Raw genomic sequence first — 16,840 nt, 5'->3', positions numbered from 1 at the left:
CTACTATGATGATTGCCATGTAGTAAGTGCTCAACAATTATTACTATAATAAGCAGAGGATGGTGGTAAAGAATATTAATTTTATTAAATAGTCACTACAGTATTATTCAGATAAAATATTCTCTGATAAAAGCTACATCTATATTTATATTGAAATACTGACCAGTTTGTCAGTAACTAAGAAAAAGAGTCTTCAGATTTTTCTGTGATTCATCAGATTCAGGAATTAAGACTCTAGAAATAACCACTTGATTTTTATAATTCTAATATACAAACCAATCAATCAACCATTGAGTAACTGGGCATTTTGGTAACCTGTTAATTCAAAACCAAACAGAAAGAGGCTGATTTAGTTATGGCAATTCCAAAGTCTACACCAGGTACACAGGTTAAGAAATCCTAGCTCCTGCCACCTGCTCATTGGAATAATAAGGGGGAGAAAGGGGGATTAGTGACCCTGAGATAAGATTACTCAGCACAACTGGATATGGAAAAGGAGTGGAGCCCGTCTCCATTCCATGGAGTAAACTCCACTCCCAAATTTGACAAGACTGATTCTTTTATTGTGGTTTATAAGGAATGTATATTTGGTATTCACATTCAGATTTCTCACATTTCACCACATTTTCTAGCTCACAGCTCCCCAAACCCTTGGAATTTCCTGAGTGATAACAGCAATTGGAGCATCTTTTGTCGTAATATTTGGTCTCTAATCCTCAGTTCCTGAAATCACTTCAGAGCCAAAAAAGTTGAAATGGGTGTCTTGTTCTTCATAACAAGCCCCTTTCCAGGACCACTGGGTTTAAATTAATGAGGTTCCTTTTGGAAAATACCTAAGGATGGGGCTGTTTGCCAGGGAAACTGAAGTTCCCACCTGAATAGAGGGTTGGAACTTCAGTCCCACCCCGTGATTTCTGAGGAAGGGGGAGGGGCAGGAGATTGAGTTCAATCACCAATGGCCAATGATTTAATCAATTGTGCCTATGTAATGAAGCCTCCATTAAAAACCCAAAAGGATGGAGTCTGGAGAACTTCTGGGCTGGTGAACAGGTAGAGATTTGGTGATAGTGGTGCCCACATAGAGGGCATGGAAACTCCATGCCCTTTCCCCATACCTTGCCCTGTGCATCTCTTCCATCCAGTTGTTCCCAAGTTATATGCTTTTATAATAAGGTGGCAATCTGGTAAGTAAAATGTTTCTCTGAATTCTGTGAGCTGCTCTAGCAAATAACTTGACCTTGAGTAGGTGGTTGTGGGAACCCCCGATCTACAGCCACTCAGTCAGAAGTACAGGTAACAACCTAGACATGCAACTGGCATCTGAAGTCCAAGGAGGGGGTCACTAAAACTTCCAATCTATAGCTGATCAGTTATGGGGTGATAACCTGGCTTTTGATTAGATTCTGAAGTGCGGGTGGGACAGTTTTGTAAGACTGAACTTTCAACCTGTGGAATCCGACGCTATTTCTGGGTAGATGGTGTCAGAAGTGAGTTGAATTCCCCCAGAACTGAGCTGGTGTCCTGAGCATTGTTTGCTGGAGGTGTGGAGAAGCCCTCTGACACACACATACACATTGAAATCAGGTACAAGAACCCAATTAGGAGATTTACACATCAGGACAAGAAATTTTACCTTGAAATAATATAAAGAAGGTGAAAGGATAGTTTTTACCCTTTGCTTTATCATAGGGCTGCTGTAGGCACAGTGCCACTTCTTTCTTTCCAAGCCTCTTCCTATCTGCTTCTCTGTATTCTGGGGCCTGAGTTGATCCACTTTGATCCAAGCCATCCGAGATGGGAATGTTCTAAGTCAATCAGCAAGTAAATACTCCTGTCTTAAATTCATCTTTAAGGCAGTGGACACACTACACCATAAGCAAAAAGAGCCAAAATTGGACACTTCTGAATTCACATAGTTGATGAGCATCTCTCATGTGCCAGATCTTCGTCAGTTTCTTAGAGCCTCCTACCAGAAAAGTTCCAGAATAACGGATATATCCCAAGGCCTTGAAGGTGCTTTGCCACCATACTCTATCACCCTAGCCAACCAGTAATTCAACTGTTATTCTCCTAAGATTTGTTTTATTAAGTTTTTATTTCCTCTGACATTGGGTCCAAGTTTTTGTTCCCCTACACCTGCCCTAAATTTATCTCACCTTTCCTTGGATGCTAAAGTGGTATCAAAAAAATCATTGAGTCATCAGACCTGAAAATTCTTCAACTGAAACCTCTAGAGGTGTGCTTACATTTTAGAGTTGATTACCATTGAGATACTGACTCTAAAACAAGATGAGTCAATCAGTCTCTTGATATTCATATATTCAGAATAAATAATGTCATGAAGTTACAATATATTAGGGAGATACCTCTGTTTTGAAAAAAAATTCTTTTGATAAATTTTAAAAGCAGAGACAAGGCAGCAGATTTTGACCTCATTTGGTTTACCCTGAAATTTGCATCACTTTAGAGTTTAAAAGGAGAGTTGGAGGATTCTAAAATATGGTATTGATTTAAGGACCATCTGCTACTAATCTGAGTCAGAGAGAGAAATATTGCAATTTTAGTATACAATGGATTTGACCACAGCGTTTAGAGATGTATATTTGTATTCGTATAAGGATTTTGAAATGTTTAAGTAGTCTTATTTCACAAGACTATATCAATGAAACATTTTCAAAAGAAATGAACATTGTAAAGCACAAACTATTCATGTTATGTTACAGAATATATGTTTTAACAGTGGAAGAATTATAAGAACTTATGATGATGTGTAATGGTATGATATAAAATGGATCATTAATATGCTTCTCTGATAATTAATGGTTCTTCACAAAGACAATGAAACTGTCCAGTTTTGGCAGAGATTTTCCAGGCTAGTTGATTAATTTAATGAAAATAACTATAATTATTTCAGTGGCATGTTTCCCACTGGTATAGAGCAATGACCACTTGCAAAAATAGTTTTAAATAAAAGGCTCAGAGTACTCCAGTGATGTTTTAAGTTGTACTTGTGAAACACAATCATATAAAATGGTTGTTTTCTGCCGCAGCACAGAATATATCTCTCAATGAAGCATGTGCCATAATGTATCTGATTTAAAATATTCTAAGTAAATTAAATTATTTTTGATAAAATATTAACACATTTTTGTCTTGTTTGTACATTTAAAAATATACTTACGGGTTATCCAATAGCAGTATTACGGGATTAAGTTCTTTCTTTGGTCTATAATATGCCCTGAGAGGAACAATAAAATTATACAATCCATTTCCAGCTGTTTCAGCTGCAACTATAATTAGCTTATTTTTGAATCCATAGGCTTTTGCGTCCTCATAGTAGTTATGCTGGCAACTCTAGAGAAGAAAAATTATACAAAGAAAGGCCATTTTTATACTCCACTAATATTGGGTAAAAATATTTAGAAGATCTGGAAATGTGAAATTAAGCTAACCTAGTAAATCCTTTGTTTTCGAATAAATTTGAAAATAGTTATATTTTTTTATGCCCAGTTCTCCAGCCTGAAGGTGTGCATGGACAAGACACATCAATTGCAGGTATGCAGCTTGTTTTGGGGAAGGAAAAGGCAGCAACACAGTGTACACATGTTCCACTGCAAACTGAAACTTGCTGCCAGATGACATCTGGGTATCAATATTAAGGAATCATCACAAGGTATATGTATATCAAAGCATCATGTTATATACCTCAAATATACAAACTTTGTATTTTTCAATCATACATCAATAAAGCTGGAAAAAAATAAATAATCTGCCTCTGACTTTATTTCCAGAAATAGAGTAATATTAAAATTAAATAACCTTGGAACATTCCAAGTATGGAATACCAAAAGGATGGATATCGATATCAAAAGGGATTTTTTTTTTTTGGTTAAAAAACAAAAACAAAAATTAAAAGAAAAAAACCCTAATTGTCTAAATGTATACATGAGCTGGCAAGATAATGATGCAAATACTCAAATGTAAAATACTAATGTTAACAATAATAACAACAAATTACCAAAATGTGTTTCCTGAGGATATTTTGCTATTTCCTAGGAAGCTAGAATTTACTGGACTTAGCATTATTAAATCAAGATCCTTTTAAACAAAATTATCTGCCTGGAGAATTGCTTTAGTGTTCTGGTTTTTTAATCTTTATATGTCTTTATGAGGGTTTCTTTTTATTTGGGTTGAGATTTGTTGATTCTCTGTGGATTCATCAATTCTGGAATGTTCTCTGCCTTTATTCTTTAACAAAAAATTACAGAACATTGTTGGGAACAAGGTACTTTGAGTCAGCAGAAACAGTAAACAACAGAATTAGACTCACAAAGATTACAGATTTCACTGTTATAAGATTCAGAATAGAAAATGAGTGTGTTTACTATGTTTAAAGAAATAAAAGAGAACATTCAAAGCATGAGCAAAGAACAAGAGGGTATTTAAAATATTCACTTAGATGTTTAAAAAATTGCATAGACTCTATTCTGGAGCTAAAAATATAACAATTAAAAACAGAAGCTCAAAAGATGATTTAAATTGCTCATTTGATGCATCTGAAGGGATCAACTGTATGATTGAGTTGAAGTAATTACTCAGAATACAGAAAGAAAAGAGAAAGTAGTATGCAAAAATTAAGATACTTGGAAGATAGTGCGAGAATATCTAATACACATTTAAACAGAATACCTGAAAAAGATATGTGAGAATCAGCAAGAAGCACTATTCACATAAATATTGACTGAGGATTTTCTAGAATTAATGAAATATCCAAATCCTCAGGTTCTGGAAACCCAATGAATCCTAATCCAAATAAATAAAGAGAAATCCAGTGTCAGACACATTGTTATAGTGCAGAACAGCCAAGACAACAAGAAGATCTTAAAAGCAGTCAGAGAGAAAAGAGAGCTTTAACCACCAGAAACACAGTTTAGAACAATGGCTGACTTCTCATCAGCAGTGTGGAGCACAGAAGGTAGTAAATAAAATCCTAACAGGCTAAAAGAAAAAGAAAATTCAGAGCCTGGAATTGGACACCCAGCAAAACTATTCTTCAAGAAAGAGGACAAAATAAGGGCATATCTAGGGAAAGTGACATTGAAAGAATTTACCACTAATAGGATATCATTAGTAGAATTTCTAAAAGCTGTAATCACGGAAGTAGGAAGATCAATCAAGAAGGAAGGATTAAGGCATAAGAAAGAATGGAGAAATGGGGAATCGTAAAGGAGAAGGACAGGCAGTCTTCACTGGAAGTATGATTGGAGAATTACTACTATAAACAGGATCTGAAGCCACATGAAATTAGGTCACTTACAGATTGTGGAAAGAGAAGGATGACAGGCTGAGGCTGAGATTATTAAGAACTTCATTTTTATGAGATCAAATGAGGTAAAAGAACTAATTTAGAAGATTTAGAAGTAGCTCAACTAGTAAGAAAAAAAAAAGAAATAGAACAAGCACAAAACAGGGAATTTAGTATTGATAAACCTTGACCAAAAAGGAGCCTGCTGATACTGATGCAAAACGGACTGGGCAACAAAATACCTGCTCACAGACTTCATGGACACAGTAGGATTGGCTGCATAACCCCATCTGCTAATTGCAAAATGGGCACTGATTTACAGAGCAGACCACCACCTCCAGCCAGAATAACGCCACCTAAAGAATGGATAACCCCAGATGTTATCGGCCAATCAACGATACTCGGAAACATCGCTTTTTTACTTTGGTAAAGAGACAACTTGTCTTTTGGCTTTAAAAGATTGTTTCTCCTCCAGCAAGCCTCATCTCTGAAAGCTTAACTTTTCCTGTATCAGGTTCCCTTCTTGGGAATTAGTGGAATCATTTCGACTCTTTGGTTTCCCAACATTACTTTCATCTTTGTGTGTTAAAAAGTAAAATGCCACCAGATGTGAACCCAAGCTTTATGGGCCCTAAAGCTTATATTATTTTGGAAATCCTCTTTAAGGAAAAAAACACAAAAGTCATACATAAAAAATCAGCCACAGGTTTTGGAAGGGGCCAATACACGAGAAGGGTTCTGAAGCTTAAGACGCATCAAGGTTACCAAAGATGCAGAGCGAGCCAGCGCTAGAAATGCTGTGAAGCAGGAAAGTAAAACAAGGACTGACAAAAAATAAGGCATCGAGAGATGGAACTGTCCATTTTAATGGACCCAAATAAGCATCTGGGAGCAGGGGTAAGTGTTCACAAAAAAAACTTTAGGAAGATAGAGGCAGAAATTTTCTAATGATCTGCTCATCTTCCTCAAGAGTGACAGCAAGAGTCAAGATTCATAATGTTTATCACATGGAAAAAGTAAGAGTAGTAAAAATATTAACAAAATGTATTAAGTGCCTATACATTTATTACATTCCTGGCACTGTGAAAAGCTTTCTCCATGCAGGAATTTATATCATCTTCACAAGAACCCTGTAAGGTTCATATTAAAATTACAAGCATTTTGGAGATATGGAAACTGAAATTTAATGATAATGTTATTTGTCCAAATGGCTGAGCCTGTAAGCAGAGAGCTGGGATTTTAACTCCAGCTAACTCCAAAATATAAAATAAAGGAAGAAATTCCTGGTTAGAATTAGTGGCACATTTTAATTTCTGGGAGATGGGGGGTTTGAGAGTCTTCTTTTTATCTGCTCTCTGACTCATGATGAAAACAAATTCTTACCCAGGTCATGTCCAATGACCATACTGTGAAAGAGAAAGATTCCTGCTTTCTTGGAATCTTTCTGTTTTGGATGGTTTCTCCTGAATATCAAGGCAGGAACCAAGAACTACTGTAAAATCTTTAGGAAAGGGGACATTAAGCAAGACACTTCCAGTCTAATAATTCAGTAATGAATTATGACTAGTTAATTTCACCATGTCAAGCGATTCCACTTTGAGATTTGAGGCAAAAATGTCTAGTAAAATAAATAGAGTGCATCTGGCCAAAATGATCTGGGGAGACCCTGGTTTGAGGCTCTGGCATCTTTGTTTTTCTCTTTGAAACAAAGACTGACCAACTCGTTGGCTACATTAGTAGAGGGTAAACACTTGGGTAATCTTTAGTGCAGTTAAGAAAGTAAAATTCACCACTTTATGTATTACATTCACATTTGAAAGATAATATTCTTTTAACATATTTTAGTCAAAAGACTATACAAAATTATTTAAATACATGTAATTACACAATGCCATCATTTTAGTTTTACGGAAAATAACAGCAGTAAGTGCTTACCTTGTCTAGTCTTAAGCAGCAAAATGGCACTTTTTCATGAAGGAGATGACAAAAAGTGGGTGAACTTCCTATATATGGAGAGTAAGGTGGGTAGCCTTTAGCATATCTGTAAAACAATATGAAATATTGAATTGCCTTGAATTAATGCAGGTAAAATCAGACAATCAAGTTATAGCCATGTTCCTCTACTTTGATAAAGTTAGATGTACTAATTATTTTTCGGGCCTCTCACTGTTGTGGTCTCTCCCATTGTGGAGCACAGGTTCCGGACGCGCAGGCTCAGCGGCCATGGCTCACGGGCCCAGCTGCTCTGCGGCATGTGGGATCTTCCCAGACTGGGGCACGAACCCACGTCCCCTGAATCGGTAGGCAGACTCTCAACCACTGCACCACCAGGGAAGCCCAAGATGCAGTAATTCTTTATTTTGATATGGAAATCGTTTAGAACAGGGCCCATGGACCTAATCTTGCTCATCACATGGTTTTGTGAACTAAAGTAGTGGTTTTAATATTTTTAAGTGGTTGGAAAAACAAGTCAAAAGAAGAATAATATTTCAGCTCGTGAAATTTAAATTTCAGTGTCCAGAAGTGAGTTTTGTCGGAACACTGTCATGCTCACTCATTTTATGTATTGTCTTTGGGTGCTTTCATGCTTCAGAAACAGAGTTGAGTAGTTGGGGCAAAGACCACATGGTCCATAAAGTTGGAAATATTTACTAGCTGGTTCTTTCCAGAAAAAGTTTGCCAATCCTCAGTTTAAAAGATTTAGACACATTTTAGAAAATAGTACTGTTAATATTTACAAAATATATTAAAGCAAAATGCATTATTATGATTCACTCTATCACTATTCATCAGTCATGGATGCATAACCGAAAAAGAGTAAATTATTTTAGATTGATTAAATTATTCCATTAGACCCACACAAAAGCCAGAGTTTTTGCTGGAATCATGCTTAAATATTATCAAAGATACTCAGTTTATTTGCTGACTTTATAAAACTAGTCACATTGTGGTTGTAAAATTTTCAAAATGAAACTATCAAAAAGTAGCAGCACAAATGAAAATTAAGAAATAAAAGAAAATTTAGTAGAGGCAAAGTTATTTTATCCAATATGAAAGCTCTTTTTTGATAAAAAAAATTTATCTTTCAAACCAAGAAATTTCAAATCTAGTTATTCCAGACATCATTAGCTAGGATGGTAAAATTGAGACATTTTGAAAATTTAGAAGTTGATAGCCCCCCACCATTACTTCAACATCTTTTTCATTTTTCTAGATATAAAAAAAAGTTCCACCTCAGTTTTTTCAGTACATGTAAAGAAAGAATTTGTATCACACCACAAAACACCATTTCTAGAAATATACTGGTGGTCAAACCTCTTCTTCTTCCTGTCAAATATTTCATAAATCTATTTGAGTATTATTAACTTCTTGGAGAGTGGCCTTGTCTTCTGTGGGTATGTGTAAGTTTCTTGTAATAAATATTTTAAAGTGTGAAGGATTAACAGAAGGATTTTTCTAAGTTTCAATTATATTTCAGTTCATTTTAGTTCAGTTCAACATTGATTGAACTTTTATTATATGAAAAATATTAGAAGTGTTTGAATGATGTTACCTTTGCCACTACGACCAATACTACACCAAATAGTATTTAATACTCATTGAATGCTTACTCTGCATAAACCATTGTCCTAAATACATTGCTCTGTTATCTCAATTAATCTTCATGTGAACACTATTTACAGATAAAGCATTGTGGGTCAGAAAATTTAATCAAAGTCACTTGCACACAACCAGTATAAGGTAGAACTGCCATGGGACACAAATTCCTTCAGACTCCACTGTCAAGACTGTTGAACACTGTGCTTTCCTCAAGAAATGCCAACAGGGATTCACTGGTGGCAGAGTGGTTGAGAGTCCGCCTGCCGATGCAGGGGACACGGGTTCGTGACCCGGTCTGGGAAGATCCCACATGTCATGGAGTGGCTGGGCCCGTGAGCCTTGGCCGCTGAGCCTGCGCATCTGGAGCCTATGCTCCGCAACAGGAGAGGCCACAGCAGTGAGAGGCCTGTGTACCACAAAAAAAAAAAAAAAAAAAAAGCCAACATAATATATGAATACGACAAGTAAACAAACTCTACTGTAGGCTAAAATGTGATTAATAGCTTAAACATACTATCTGTTATGGAATCTTAGTAAAGAGAACTAGTACTTCCTTTATTCATTCATTAAAAATATTATTGATGTATCCTGAATAAAAATGGTTGCTGAATGCTAAAATAAGAGAAGCTTAATGGAAGAAGCTGCATTAGATGTCATTGAATAATTGATTGAACTTCAATATGGAAGTGAAAAAATAAATTAGAGGTAGAAGGTACATTATAATTCAACAAAATCATATAATTATGAAAATACAAACTGTATCCTTAAAAATATGTAAAATATGATATAGATTATATCATGGAAATGCTGATTTACCTATTTTTTTCTTTAAGGATAAAGGATAATACAGAGAAAAATGAGGCTGTCAATAGCTGTTGAAGCCAGAAATTTGAGGATTTAGGATACTTTATCATAAAGAGAGATACTGGCTAATAGGAAGGGTGTTTTGGTGTAAGTATGTAGGATTGATTCTAGGAGGTCCAGAAGGGAAGGATATTAGTTTTTCATGGCAAGCACAAATCCCAGTAAATCTTACAAACATACTCCACATTTGAGGACATTTCTTCATCTGGTGTAGTTTCATCTTCTGATTGATCACTTAGAAGATCACATGTTTGAATTGATGACGTATCTGCAACCTCTAAAACGGGAGCAATGCTGGGTCTTCTGACTTCTTTGTTTCCTTCTGAAGGAAGAGACAGGGTATGGCCATGGCCAACTGCTGACCTACAGCTTGTGTCTTGCAAGTCTATGGCCACAGTACCTGGAATAATGAGATATGAAAATCCATCAAAGCATTTGCCACCTAACCTATAGGACCTGTCAATCATTTAATGATCAAAGTGAGATGAAATACAGCCAGTATAACCAGGAAATATACTATATATTGTTTATCCTTTAATCTCAAAGGTTATTCATTTCTTTTTAATATAGGTATTTTTGTCCACATGGATAAAAAAATTTCTGTATTCGTGCAAAAGTGTATTTGCTGCAACTAGCTCTATAGTGTGAAACATAAGATTTGTGAAATCCTGAAATACTTAGAAATTTAAGTTTAAAAAGTACCTTGTTTCCATTTATATATATATATATATTTTTTTCTTTTTGCGGTATGCGTGCCTCTCACTGTTGTGGCCTCTCCCGTTGCGGAGCACAGGCTCCGGATGCGCAGGCTCAGCGGCCATGGCTCACGGGCCCAGCCGCTCCGCGGCATATGGGATCCTCCCAGACCGGGGCACGAACCCGTATCCCCTGCATCGGCAGGCGGACTCTCAACCACTGCGCCACCAGGGAGGCCCTCCATTTATATTTATTTAAAATTAATGAAAAAAATTTAGGCCATTTCCATTTTGTGAGTTTCTCATTATATCTTTTTCCCCCATTTTGTTATCTTTCTGTTACTGATTTATAACCGCTTTTTTCATTAGAACCATTAATGTTTATGTTTATTCAACAAATATTTATTAAGTACTCTGTGTGGCAAGCACTAGTCTAGGCACTTGAGATATGCAGGGAACAATGCAGACAAGGTTTCTACACATATGGATTTATCTTTAAGATAATCGAGTTGACAAAGAAGTGAAAAAAGTCATTCCTGATAATGCTAAATACCATGCAGAAAATAAAACAGAATTATGTGATACAGAATAGTGGGGATGGGAAGCGGGAGGAGGGATGAGCTCTTCACTAGGCGATGAGAAGGGCTACTCTGAAATCATGACATTTGATTTTTTTGACCTAAAAGAAAATCATGAGCACAGGAGCCACTGAAATACCTTGGAGCAATAAGAAGAGCGAATCTAAATAGTTTAAGGCTTTTGAATTCTTGGGATACTCAAGAAAAGAAACAAATTCCTTTGAGATTTTTAATTAACATTTAAAAACTAGTCTAAACATCAGTATATGGAAAGTGGATGTCTCTCCCCTTCTGGAAGAAATAATCCAATCTAACGGATAAGTGCCTCCATATTTTATGATCATTCACTTCACGTATGCTCTTATGGATAGCCAGTCATCATTCTGAAAGCCCTTAGTCCTCATTTCATCTCTTTCTTCGAAGCAACTATTAAAACACTCTCCATTTCTTTCAGACTTCTGTCTGACCTTGCCACCTTCTTCACTATAACAGCCTGAGTTTGTAAAGGGGTGAGGCGGGGGAGAACCTCATGGGTTTTGGCATCTCAATGTTTCTGAGTGTGAAAGTTGATAGAAACAAGAGACTGGGGAGAACATCTGGGTATTCCTCAACATTGAAATGTGGGAGGTTAGGTTTTAGAGGCTAGTACCTCTTCACATACTATACACAACACTCAGATTTAGAGGGAGGGGTAGGCTAGTGTGTCTACAGTCAACAGGGAAGACTCCTGCGAGGGGCCTGTAAGAATATGTCTAGAGCTTCTGTGCCCGAGGAAAGGACGTGATGACCAGCAGTCAGCAATTCCAGTATCTGAGCAGAGACAAAGACAGCTGGCATCAGAAACTGTACACTCGGCCAATGTTTGAGCACCATAAATAAGGATTAATTTATAATTCAATCTATCTTAGAGGGGAGATGGGGATCTTAGAAAAACTGGCATTGACTTTTCCACTAATCAGGTGACTGGATCTGATCAAACAGAAAATTTTATAAGGTTGATTTATCGAAATAAAGCCATATGATATGATTTACATCTTAATACTATTAATTCAAATCCATACTTGTGACATTTACCCCCTGCAGATGACCATGTCGTCTAATTCAGAGAGAAAAGAGAAGTTACCGAAGAAGAAATCCTTTAACTCCCTATCTTCAAGCAAATGAACATGAAAGTTTCACCAAACATTTTTTCCCCCTCATTTACGTTTAGAATGAAACAGACATACCTCTATTTGTGTAAAACTAAGCCCTACTCTTGTGGGTGGGGATAAGTCCCCACTTGCTTCCTAAGGAACCATGTTCTCTGAATTCCACCCCCTCCCAAATATGTCTCCACATCACCTCCAATTACCTCTTCACCACCTTCCTGAGCAACACAGGAAATGTGGTCGCTCCCTGACAATTCTGTCAACACTGATATCTGGCATCAAACTGGGCTTGGGGGATATGATCAAGAGAAAGTCAGAATTTAGCAGAGGGAAGACACAATTTTAGAAAGCAGTCACAGTTACAGAAACAAGCTCTTCTTTGAATCCTTCCTTCCCCTAACAAAACCTGGCTCTTCTCCGACATCTTTCCCTGCAGTTCTGAAGGCTGCAACACCTAAAGAGGTGTCTGTGTTTTGGAAGTGGGGAGATACCCTCAATGTCCTCACTGCCTCGTTCAGACCATTTTCCTTGCATCCCCTATAATACCCCAGCTCTGAACCCAGTATCTTTCACTATTTTCTTTGTTCAGTCCTGTGTCTGTCATCCCACGTAATGTTTTTTGTTTTCTTTTTAATTGAAGTACAGCTAACATTATATTAGTTTTATATTCGTTTCAGGTGTACACATAGTGATTCCATGTTTTTTTATAGATTATACTCCACTAATGGCCTTTTCTCCCATCATTCCTTAGCCATTCACTTTCACGGTCATACTCTAGATTTTATAATTACTATTGATTACACATAAGCTCTGTTTCTGGCATCTCATTCTTTGATACTTATTGTCACCTCTTCTCTTTCCAGCTCCCTCCTTTTTGATTCCCACTGGAACTATAATCTATTAAATTCACTAGCTTTTCAGTCTCCTTCAACTAACAGATGTCTTTTCACTTCCTTACCTAAATTAAGTTCCATGGTCCATCACTGTACTCATTCTCTTACATATACTCCAGATTACCTTGCCCTTCTCACTTTCTTGCACATCTACCATCACCACCAAGTCTTTTCTTTGCACTTTTTTTCAGCACAACTTTTTGAGAGTCATCTAGACCTACTTTCTCTACATTGCCTTCTGCCATTCTGTCATAAACCCCTCTGATCTGGCATTCTCCACTACCACTTCATTGAAAGGGCTGTTATCAAGACAAAGAACACTGTTTTGCTAAATTCAATGGCCAGTTCTCAGTTCTCATGTTATTTGACCTACTGGCAGCATCAGACATGGCTGGTAACTCCACCCTCTGTATACACTTGATTCATTTGGATTCCAGGACAGGACATTCATCTGGTTTCCCTGATACCTTGTAGTAGCTCCTTCTTTGCCTCCTTTGTTGGTTTCTTCTCATCATCCTTATATTAATATTGACATGCTGCAGGATTTGGTCCTTTGTCTTTATCCCTTTTCTGCCCACAATCATTTTCTCAATGATCTTGTTCAGTCTCATGGCTTTAAATATAATACATAAGCTCAGGAATCCAAAATTTACTTTTTCAGCATACATCTCTCTCCTGAACTCTAGACTGCTATCTAATCTCTTGTTTGACCTCTTCCTCTTAATGTCTAACAGATATTTGAAATTCACTGTGTCCCAAACTGAACTCTGTATCTCCCCTGGCTCCCACTAAACCTTTACTCTCCCACCTTCATTGATGGCCATTCCCTTTTTCCTGCTGCTTATATGAAAAACCTTGAATTCTTTACACTTCTCTTTTTCTTACAGCTCACTTCCCATTCAGCAGCAAATCCTGGTTCCTCTACCTTCACAGTATACACAGAATTTTTTTTCTTTTTTACCCATGCCACTTGAAAATACACTGGATCCTTAACCTAAACCATCTATTCTCAACAGCAGCCAAAGTGATTGTATTAAAACGGAGTTCAGCACAGGTGAGATCACGCTGTTCCTCTGCTTAGAACTTTATCATGACTCCCACTTCACTCAGAGTAGAATCTACAACTCTTACATTGACTTAAAAAGCCCAACATGATCTGACCTCTTTTTACCTTTTCCCTCTCATCTCCTGTACCCTTACCATCAAATCATCATGTTTGAGTCACGAAGGCCTCTTTTATGTTTTTAAATTAATTTTTACTGGTGTATAGTTTCTTTATAATGTTGTGTTAGTTTCTGCTGTACAGCAAAGTGAATCAGCTGTACGTATACATATATCTCCTATTTTTTAGACATCCTTCCCACTTAGGTCACCACAGAGCACTGAATAGAGTTCCCTGTGCTATACAGTAGGTTCTCGTTAGTTATCTGTTTTATACATAGTATCAATAGTGTATATATGTCAATCTCAATCTCCCAATTCTTCCCACCCCCCCTTCCCCCTTGGTATGCATATGCTTTTTCTCTACGTCTGTGTCTCTGTTTCTGCTTTGCAAATAAGATCGTCTGCAACACTTTTCTAGATTCCACATGTATGCGATAATATATGATATTTGTTTTTCTCTTTCTGACTTATTTCACTCTGTATGACACTCTCTAGGTCCATCCACGCCTCTACAAATTACCCAATTTTATTCCATTTTATGGCTGAGTAATAGTCCATTGTATACGAGGGCCTCTTTACTGTTCCTGAAGCACATCAGTCAGACTCCTACTCCTACTTTAGGGTCTTTGTACTGGCTATTATCCCTGAAGGAATGTTCTTCTTTCAGACAATCACAGGGATAATTCCCTAATTTTCTTCAAGTATTTTCTCAAATGTCACCTTTTCCATGAGGCCTACAATCCACTCAAAAATCCAGTTCTCCCAAAATTCATACGCACTGTTTTCTTCTTTTATCTTATTATGCATCACCTTCTAACATACTAAATAATTTGCTTTTTTTTTATATGTGTTATTTATTGCAAGTCTTCCCCATGATAGAATGTTAGCTCTGGGAGCTAGGGACCTTTGTCTGCTTGTTCTCTAATCACAAATACTTATAAGGGTTCCTGGCACACACTAGGTACTCAATAAGTAATTCTTGAATATGTGAAAGAAATGAATAGAACTGCTATGGAAGAGAAATAATCATGTTTATCAATGACAATCAGATTTACTTAACAAAGTCAAAGCTGGGCCAGGAAATATGCCTCAGAGGGGGTGATATTGGGACTGAGATGCAAAGGATTAGAAGTAGTTACATAGGCAAAGTTGGGGGCTGGGGAGTAGATCCCGTCCGAGGAAACAAAGCATTAAGGTCCACTGGTGAAAAACCATTAGGGAAGATTGAAATGAATTAATATGATTGGGGCTTAGGAGAGCAATTAAAGAGATGATGAAAAACCATGAGTGAAGACAAAGAAATTTAGTAAGATTGGGACTTAGGAAAGCAATTGAAGGGATGGTAAATTGTGGGACTAAAAATATAAGAAAGAATCATTAAAAAAAAAAACTTTAAGTAAAGTGACTGTGTAATTTATCTTCTAAACTAAGATATTCCTGAGAGTCAAAGTAGAGTTCTCTTAATAATGACACCAGGACAATGTGTATAAACTGGTACTGTCCTGGGAAAACTGGGATAGCCTCATGTAAAAAAGAGATTTTGATCATCCAATTATAAGCCATGTTATAAAATTTAGACTTTTTTTCCAATGGCTCATAGGAAGCAATTAAGAAGATTAATGCAGGAGAATGACTATAACGTTATGTAAACATTATTACTCTGGTTACAAGGTGGAGGAGAGTGTAGGGCAGCGAGGCTGGAGGCGTGGAGGAAAGATTGGGGGGATGATGCTGCAGTGGAGGGAAAGGATGAGGGAGGTTCAGACTGACTACACTGATAGCACTGAGAGTGGACATAGAAATGAATGACATCAGGAGCTACTTAATGATCAGATTTAGTAGAATTCAGTGAATTATGAAGTATAAGAGGAGAGGAATCATAAAAGTCAGACTTGTGGCATTACCAATCAGAGGATGATGATGTCCCATTTGTTTTTAGCAAAAAAAAAAAATGGAGGTGGAAGTTGTTTTGAATGAGGGGGGAAAGATTAGTTCAATTTGAATATGCCACATCGGTTTTTCCTATAGGCACCCAGATAGAAATAACCCACGGACAGTTGAATATATTGTTTTGAAGAGAGCTTTAAGGTAATGATTTAGGTAAGGGAAGCATCAATTTATGGAGGACAGTTGAATCTCTGAGATCAGATGTGACTATTTAGAGAAAATGAATGTACAGGATGCAGAGGGAAAGCACTGGAGCTTTTTAAGAACTGTCACATGCTGCGAAGATGTCCACTGGATTTAGTGACAAAGAGGAGAGTGGTGGCCTTGCCAGAGTAGTTTCAGTAATGTAATGATTGCAGATTTCAGACTAAGCTGGTAGAGACACGGGGGAACGATAAGATTTCAAGCCATCAACCGCAGACAGTTCTTTAGAGAAATTTATCTGTGAAAATGATGTCATAACATGAGGTCCAGAAGTGTGTGTGTGTGTGTGTGTGTGTGTGTGTGTGTAGAGATGTGAAGTCAGAGAGAGAGATAGAGGGAGGGAGGAGAGAATGAACCAGGAATTTTGAAAAATAAAAAAACAATTTAGGTAATGAGGATGAATAAAAGACTGAAGTCCCAAAGGGGGAAATGGAGAAGGGTC

The 16,840-nt window shown here is 37.0% G+C and overlaps 1 protein-coding gene across 9 annotated transcripts in view; it reads right to left on the bottom strand.

Annotated features, from left to right (window-relative positions):
* Positions 1–16,840, bottom strand: part of KCNT2 (potassium sodium-activated channel subfamily T member 2) — a 354,137-nt gene that overhangs the window by 84,553 nt on the left and 252,744 nt on the right. For all 9 annotated transcript variants that reach the window (XM_081225686.1, XM_081225691.1, XM_081225687.1 and 6 more), the window contains 3 exons: positions 9,950–10,169; positions 7,241–7,346; positions 3,182–3,354 (listed from right to left, as the gene is read on the bottom strand). In XM_081225686.1, coding sequence (XP_081081812.1) covers positions 3,182–3,354; positions 7,241–7,346; positions 9,950–10,169 — 499 coding nt within the window. The remainder of the gene's footprint in view (positions 1–3,181; positions 3,355–7,240; positions 7,347–9,949; positions 10,170–16,840) is intronic.

Source organism: Mesoplodon bidens (assembly GCF_964165515.1).
Source record: "Mesoplodon bidens genome assembly, chromosome: 2".
Lineage (NCBI taxonomy): Eukaryota > Metazoa > Chordata > Mammalia > Artiodactyla > Ziphiidae > Mesoplodon > Mesoplodon bidens.
Note: the sequence above shows the minus strand (reverse complement) of the source record. Positions and strands in the feature narration are given on the sequence as shown.